Raw genomic sequence first — 8,209 nt, 5'->3', positions numbered from 1 at the left:
CAGGCCCCCAGCCACCCATCCCTCCTGTGGGCCCGCAATAGACGCCTTCTGTCGAGCGAGGAGGCCCCGCAACGCTGCGAGAGGGACGGGCGTCAAGGATGGCAACTCGGAATCTAGGTGCTTCGTCGCCAGAGCCCACATTTTAAAGGAACCTGGCCCCGGCCGGCGTGGCTCAGTGGTGAGCGTCGACCTAGGAACCAGGAGGTCAGGGTTCGATTCCCGGTCAGGGCACAGGCCCGGGTTGCGGGCTCGATCCTCAGTGTGGGGCGTGCAGGAGGCGGCCGATCCATGATTCTCCCTCCTCATTGATGTTTCTCTCTCTCCCTCTCCCTTCCTCTCTGACATCAATAAGAATATATTTAAAATAAAATAAAAAATAACAGGAGAGGAGCCAAGGGAAGGCTGGCTATTAGATGCCTGCCATTCGGGCAGCTTCACCGGGAAACTGCAACTTTACACTCCGCAGGGGTCCAACAAAGGGGAGACAGACAGTAAAGTGGGGGAGGGGTGAGGGGGGACAGAGGCGGGACTAAGGAAGGCTCTCACTGTCACTCACACCTGAGAACAAAGGTCATTGGCCACTGCAAGCTGGTGAGGACTGGGGACCCTCACATCCCTGAACAGACGCTCGCTCTCTCACACTCTCTTACCCTCTTGGTTCCTCTTGGCACGCGTGGCTCACGGCTCACGCCTGGCCTCCTGGCACCCGCCCACGTGGCCCACAGCCATGCGAACCCCACGCACAATGGGCTCAGGGCCTACAACCAGCCGGATGCTGAACGGGACCGTCTCCCACGGGGAAAGGGCATCCGGCCACTGGCTTCGCCTCTCGCTGCCCCGAAACCCCAGCTACGCTTCTCCAGGACTGGACTCGGGGTGTCATTCCACCCAAATAAAAATCACGCGGTCCCCCTGGGCACGGCTCAGATCTTGAGAATCCCACCCCGGCGACACCCAGCGAGGAGAGGGTGCCCCCACTGCGACCGAGGCCACCTCCCCCAGAGCAGGCGGTGGCGTCCCTGCACCCTGTCCTTCAACACGGGCGGCTTTCACGCCTCTGCACGTGCCCCCACGTGTGACCCGCCCACCTGCTGTGCCATTGCCGCCCAGAGCCTGGGTGCGTGAGGGCGAGGGGGCCGTGCTGGGTGCCTGCGGGTCTGTGGAAAGGAAAGTCAGCTGCGTGGAGGTGGGTCCTACGGGGAGAAAGGGACACATTCCATCAATCAAGGTCCCCCACGCAGGGGGCGGACACAGGCCGGGAGGGGGCACAGCGCCCACGGCTCTCATCGCCAACCCGATTCTGAACTGCCCCAACCTGCTAACCCCATGTCTGCCCGCATGTAATTATTTTAGTTAATTTTTTTAAAAATGATACAAATGGCCCCGCCGGCGTGGCTCAGTGGCTGAGCGTCGACCTCTGAACCAGGAGGTCACGGTTGGATTCCCGGTCAGGGCACAGGCCCAGGTTTTGGGCTCGATCCCCAGTGTGGGGCGTGCAGGAGGCAGCCGGTCCATGATTCTCTCTCATCATGGATGTTTCTCTCTCTCTCTCCCTTCCTCTCTCTTTAAAATCAATTAATAAAAAATAAAAAAAGACAAGTTCCCCTCCTCCCGTCTCAGGTGACATGGGTGCCAACCTGCCACGTCCATCTGACTGGCATCTTCCTGGGGGTCCTGGGGGTTCCCTAGGGGAGAAGCCCCGGTACTAGGCGTTGGCGTGGCCGTCGGGGGGCGGCTGCTCTCCGGCTCGGAGGTGCTTGCGGGTGAGAGTGGCGTGGTGCTTGCGGGTGAGCGGGAAGCTGCGGGCTGAGCCTTGGGCATCCCTGTCGAGTTCTGAACTGTGATACCGTGGGAAACGGAGGAGGAGAAAATAAACAGGTGAGCCAGGCCCCGAGACCTCTTCGCACGGGAGTCTAGCAACTTCCCCGTCCCCGGGCTGTGTAAGCAACACAGAGCCACGCGCGCGTCCATGCCCACGCCACCTTATGAGACGAGGCTGACGCGTGTCAGAGCTTGACTCACCTTCTTCATTCATACCGCCCGCCGCCCGATTGATCAGGGAAGCAATGGTGCATTTTCAATAACGGTAACCAAGTGCAACCTGAGGTTTCTCTCTGATTTTGCACACAGTAGGTGCGCATTTATTTTCCCCAAATGCAACCTGAGGTTTCTCTCTCTCATTTGGCACATAGTAGGTGTGCATTTATTTTCAGCCGCTACGTGACTTAAATTGAACTAGTCCGAGGCTCAGGATGCTTGTCAAGACAAAATTCAGGTGCGACCGTCGAGTTTGGAAATAATTAGTACAAAATGCCCGGAAAGTCTCAAAGTATTTCTCTGGACAGAATCTATGCCTTACGTATAATTTTGTTTTATAATTCTCTCTCATTTTCTCAGGGAATTCCTTACCCTGTTTTTAACGATAACGCTTCGTGATCGGACTCGATTTCTTTGGCGTGCTGACCTTTTAAAAGAGATTGGAATCCTGCCCCGAGTTTAAGAAAAGCTGTACTTTACACGCGATAATACATACAAATAGCAATGTGTTCGGGAGGTTCCCCAACGACCTATCTTCTGAGCAGACGTGTGAGGAACAGGAGAACGTTCAGTTCCTGAAAGTGCGCCCTCACACAGGGATTCCACCGGGTCGTGACGGAAAAACTCTACCAGCGTTAAGTATATAAACTTGGCAACAACAAAATAAAATCAGCAAAATGGAAAGAGGCAGTCTTACCAGTAGTAGCAGTAGGAGTAGTAGGTTGGCCATTTCCTGCAAAAAAGAAAAAAAAAATCCTCAGAAAGTCTCAGACTTCATACATATGTAAGTATTAGTTAGATGTATACATATATGTCTCTATATGGACATGTGTATATATATATATGTGTATATATGTATTTCATATATATAAAATCTCCGTCAGTTAACATTCACAAAATGGCTATTTTCAGCACCTTTTACCCCAATGAAACCCCATCCCTTCTCTTAACGTTCTCTTTACAAAGCCCAAGTGTGTCAAAACAACGCTCTACGTTTTTGAATTCTCAGGTAAAAGAAGAAAAATAATAGGATAAAGGGGAGCTATGGGGATTCATCGCAAGCCTGCGAAAGACTTTGGCGAGTTTCTCCCCAACGCATCATTTATTTGGGGCGGGGGGGGGGGGGGGCCCACCTCATCATTTTTTGGGGGGGGGGGGGGGGGGCGTTGATGATTAGTTATTGAGTACCTACTGGGCGCTAGACAGTATGCCACCTTCTAGGGATGTCATATGACCAGGATGGAGCAATTCCCTGCCCCAAATCAGCTCAGTTCAGTATGGAATTTAGACCAACACCAACCATAAAAACGCCGGAGAGTTATTTAGGCACCAGGCCACGGCGAGGAGGTTGGATTATTCCGGAGGGACGCACGCCGTTGGCTCTGGGACGCGGAGGAGAAACCTGATGGTAGGTTTGATGGCGGAGAAGAAGGGAATATGCCCCGTTGCCCGTCCCGGCTCCATCGCTAACTCCACAGACCACTGCGCTCGGTGGGTCTGGCTGACCCCCACCACACCACGTAGGGAGCGTTTTGTAAGAAGGAATGGAAATCCGACACGTCTTTACGATGGAAACGAGAAAAAAGAAAGCCGGGGCCTTGAGGACGCTGTTTCTTTTTCAACATCAGAGCTGTGACTGCGAGAGGAAATGGACCAGAAGTGCTTCCGCCCGGTAGACACGGCGTCAGCCCACATGCCCTCATTGCCTGCCTCCGGGATGTGAAGAGGATGCCAACTGGTTACAACGGGATGCGTCGTTATAAGGAAATAGGTGCTGTGACGTTATCTTAATCCACATTTTGAAAAGGAGGGCGAGAGAACAGGATAGTTCGTTATCTGCATATCTCTATCTTTACCCATCTCCACCTTTACCCATATATCTCTATCCATATTATCTTTATCTGTATCTACAGTTCCAGCTGTAGCTACATCTATATATCTGGCCATCATGCCTCCATAGTCAACATTTCTCCAGGCCCTCGAATCACTAAGGCAATAAAGCGTAATCCCTGGGGAAAAAAACAATATATAAAGATAAATCCCATTTTCCTTTCTTCTGTGTTTATGGCAACTTCCCCTAAGGGCTTCTCTGGCGGAATATGTATTTACTTTCACATGCATTTATCTCAGACCCTAACTCTAAATTCCTCCACCGAGCTATATCAAAGCACTGGAGCCTTTCCTACTTTTTATTTCGTTTTCTTCACAGAGTAAATCACACACACACACACACACACACACACACACACACACACCCCACATCACAGTTTAGGACTTAAGTGGCTTGTTCTCATAGTTGCAAAATCTTTATCACAGTCACATCTGTATGATACTGAGTCACACCATACAGACATATGCAAATTACTGAGGCACTCAACATTGCAGAAGCACCCTAAAATAATTATTTTTTTTTAAAAAAATGCAAGCCACTCCCAAAGTGAAGCCGGCACCAGGAGGTAAGATTCAGGGGCTCCGGCAACGTGACGTGAAACAGCAACTCGACTTCAATAAGCCATAGCCACTGAACTACATAGTTTTTTAAAAATTTAGTTGTTTTTTTAATATAAAAAGTAACTGCAGGTCTCCAACAAGGAGCGTGAATAGGCGTGCAATAATAAAGAGACGGCATCCGTATCTCTAACAGTATGAGCCGTATTGAATGCTCTCTGACCTTCTGTAATCGCACCGAAAGATTTAATAACACAGAGCGTGGGAATATACTTGGTGTTTTTATATATTATCCTTCGGCAACTCTTCTAGGGACTTAAAAAAAAAAAGAACATGTGGCCCTAACCGGTTTGGCTCAGTGGATAGAACCTGCGAACTGAAGGGTCCCGGGTTCGATTCCCGTCAAGGGCCGGACTGAAGGGTCCCAGGTTCGATTCCGGTCAAGGGCATGTACCTTGGTTGCGGACACATCCCCAGTAGGAGGTGTGCAGGAGGCAGCTGATTGATGTTTCTCTCTCATTGATGTTTCTAACTCTCTATCCCTCTCCCTTCCTCTCTGTAAAAAAAAAATCAATAAAATATATTTAAAATAAAAAGAAAAGAAAAGGAAGCTATCTCAAAAAAAATAAAAAGAATATGTGCTGTTTTCTAGACCAAAGAATACCTAACCTATTCCAGTAGGTGGCGCCATCACACCAAAAATCTGCCAGTCATTCGCCAGCCCCTCTGGCTGCTGAGAATTGGAATCGCCAGCGGAATTGACCAGGGCTGTGCAGTTACCGATGAAAATGCGGGTAACCGGGCGCCTGACCTGCAAACGCTGCGTTGTCCTGACACACGTCCGGGACTGAGCTCACCTCGCCCGCTATGTTTCGTGTACAGCTCGGAACGTTCCAGCGCCTCTTAATTCAAAGCCACCTGGAAGGCAGGCCCCCGAGTCCCCAGCACAGACTTGAGCGAACACAGGGATTCCTCCCAGTGATGATGGCATTTGAAAAGATGCCCTCGGCCCTTCAATACCACCTTCCCGCCCAGCCCCGTCCAGAGAGAAACGGAAAGCCATTCCCAGGGGATTGAAACCTGTCGGGTTCGACAGATCTAAGAAAAGCACGAGGTCAGAGGGGTGGAGCGACACAGATGAAATAAATGCGGGCTCTCAGCATCTCCCATGAAAAAAAAACGCGGAAAGGTCCCTGGCAGGTGTGGCTCAGCGGATAGAGCGTCGGCCTGTGGACCGAAGGGTCCCGGGTTCGATTCTGGTCAAGGGCATGTGGTTGCGGGCACATCCCCAGTAGAGGGTGTGCAGGAGGCAGCTGATCGATGTTTCTCTCTCATCGATGTTTCTAACTCTCTATCCCTCTCCCCTCCTCTCTGTAAAAAAATCAATAAAATATATAAAAATAAATAAAGGAAAGGGATCCACTTTTACGCACTCCGTAAACCTGATCGATGGTCCGCAGACAGCCGACCCAACAAGCCACATGCAATGACTAAGTATTCGTGCAGTGAGTGCTCTGGGCAAGTGACCAGCTCTTATCTGGGCTTCAGAAAGCCAGAGAACCGGTCTTCCCTCCCTGCTCCCCCCCACCCCCCGCTGGTTTATCAGTGAAATATGATAATAATAGCACCATTATAGCAGCGTTATCATGTACCCGGCAGATGCAAATCTCTCCCCCTGCGGTTCTGCACGTAAACATCCCGCCAGCCCATGCGTCAGCCACGCGTTTTCCTACTTCCTAGGGAATGACCTCGAGACTGAAAGAGGTGGGTGCGCGGTGCAGTCACAGGCCCCGGAAGCGTTAGACGCAGAGGACAGGGTGTCCGATGACAATCCTCTTACTCCTGTTTATGGGGAAAGGTTGGTTGTGTGGTCGTCATGCCCGGGATCCCGCCGATATGACAGGTGATCGTGTCGGACACTTCGACGCGCATAGGAACAGAGCACGCTGCATCTGTGGACATGGCGTTCCTCTCGTAGACCCGATGAGCCCGAATGCTTTTCTGACTTCGTGCCATTTGGGAAGGAAGGTCCGTGATCTGCGAGCCCGCTGGTCACCGCAGAATATCAGTGACCCTTTTTGGGGTCTTGGCTCTTATACACTAACTAGAGGCCCAGTGCATGAAATTCGTGCACTCGCGGGGGGGTCCCTCAGCCTGGCCTGTGCCCTCTCGCAGTCCGGGAGCCATCAGTCGGACATCCTTAGTGTTGCCATGGAAGCGGGAGAGGCTCCCGGTACCGCCACTCTGCTCCCCAGCCGTGAGCCCGGCTTCTGGCTGAACAGAGCTCCCCCTGTGGGAGCGCACCGACCACCAGGGGGCAGCTCCTAATTGAGCATCTGCCCCCTGGTGGTCAGTGCATGTCACAGCGACCAGTCGTTCTGCCGTTCAGTCAATTTGCATATTAGCCTTTTATTATATAGGATGGGCACCCAAGGAACGCCAAATCGAGGCCACAGACAAGAAAGACAGAGACTGAGAGAAACAGAAGAGAAACTGAGTCAGCCCAGGAGCAGAAGGAACCCAACTGGTCAAATATGCATCAAGCAGCGAAAACGTCTCGATTATATTCATCCCTTGAACGTGCGTGTTTGTGTAACGCTCCGGTTTCTCCAGGGTAGAGAGTAGGGCATAGTGAAAGGACTACAACGAATCACTGTGCCCGTGGCGAATGGCTTTACTGGTGTCTTCGGTGCGAAGAATAATATTTATGAAGGAATAACCAGCTACCATGTGGATGGGGCTATGCTAACTAAGTCTACCTATGACGTGAGTCATTACAGAAACCCTGCAAAGTGAATACCTTGAGTCCACACATGAAGGGAAGGAAGGAAGGAAGGAAGGAAGGAAGGAAGGAAGGAAGGAAGGAAGGAAGGAAGGAAGGAAGGAAGGAAGGAAGGAAGGAAGGAAGGAAGGAAGGAAGGAAGGAAGGAAGGAAGGAAGGAAGGAAGGAAGGAAGGAAGGAAGGAAGGAAGGAAGGAAGGAAGGAAGGAAGGAAGGAAGGAAGGAAGGAAGGAAGGAAGGAAGGAAGGAAGGAAGGAAGGAAGGAAGGAAGGAAGGAAGGAAGGAAGGAAGGAAGGAAGGAAGGAAGGAAGGAAGGAAGGAAGGAAGGAAGGAAGGAAGGAAGGAAGGAAGGAAGGAAGGAAGGAAGGAAGGAAGGAAGGAAGGAAGGAAGGAAGGAAGGAAGGAAGGAAGGAAGGAAGGAAGGAAGGAAGGAAGGAAGGAAGGAAGGAAGGGGAAAGAAAGAAAGAAAGAAAGAAAGAAAGAAAGAAAGAAAGAAAGAAAGAAAGAAAGAGAAAGAAAGAAAGAAAGAAAGAAAAGAAAGAAAGAGCTTTGACCACGGTGCTCGCCCAGGAGGGCTGCTTGCACAGCTCGGAGCTCGGCGGCCGGGCCTGCTCTGCGGTTTCTCCTCCTCCGGGTGCTTCTGTTTTCTTCTTCTGAGTCTTGACAGGAAAGGAAGAGGTGTGGCTCTTGAGGTTAAGCTCGCAGGCGCTTCCACATGGTGCAACGGGTTGCCATGGCGCCAGCGGCCCCAGTGCTACCTGGGGTGAAACCACAGTGTCTCCCGTTGAAGGTGACCCCGTCACGTGAGACTCCGAGCTGCGTACCCAGAAACTGAATGTCAGGGTTGCTTGTTTGTTTGTTTTTTGTCTCAATGAAAGTGCATTTCAAAGAGAAGGGCGCCTGGCACAAGGGGGATTCGATTCACTTTGGAAACTGTTCATTT

The 8,209-nt window shown here is 51.3% G+C and overlaps 2 protein-coding genes across 2 annotated transcripts in view; both read right to left on the bottom strand.

The window, feature by feature from the left end:
- Window positions 1-8,209, bottom strand: part of PTPRC (protein tyrosine phosphatase, receptor type, C) — a 65,834-nt gene that overhangs the window by 28,024 nt on the left and 29,601 nt on the right. Inside the window, exon 2 of the mRNA XM_014532358.1 lies at window positions 2,722-2,770. The gene's annotated coding sequence lies outside the window, so the exon portion shown is untranslated. The remainder of the gene's footprint in view (window positions 1-2,721; window positions 2,771-8,209) is intronic.
- On the bottom strand, window positions 347-2,715 carry LOC106724549 (leucine-rich repeat extensin-like protein 5). The gene is made up of 2 exons (XM_014532359.1): window positions 1,638-2,715; window positions 347-1,193 (listed from the first exon to the last, which is right to left on the bottom strand). The coding sequence occupies exons 1-2, from the start codon at window positions 1,969-1,971 to the stop codon at window positions 880-882; spliced, it is 648 nt and encodes a 215-aa protein (XP_014387845.1). The 5' UTR covers window positions 1,972-2,715; the 3' UTR covers window positions 347-879.

Source organism: Myotis brandtii, unplaced genomic scaffold, assembly GCF_000412655.1.
Source record: "Myotis brandtii unplaced genomic scaffold, ASM41265v1 scaffold888, whole genome shotgun sequence".
In the NCBI taxonomy this organism is placed as follows: domain Eukaryota; kingdom Metazoa; phylum Chordata; class Mammalia; order Chiroptera; family Vespertilionidae; genus Myotis; species Myotis brandtii.
Note: the sequence above shows the minus strand (reverse complement) of the source record. Positions and strands in the feature narration are given on the sequence as shown.

What these genes read in the sequence shown, in the direction of transcription:
- LOC106724549 (XM_014532359.1), bottom strand. Translation starts at nt 1,971, where the DNA reads ATGGACGCGCGCGTGGCTCTGTGTTGCTTACACAGCCCGGGGACGGGG. An exon ending in CAGTCAGATGGACGTGGCAG is followed by an intron (nt 1,194 to 1,637) that starts GTTGGCACCCAT and finishes TTCTCCCCGTAG; the next exon opens with GACCCACCTCCACGCAGCTG.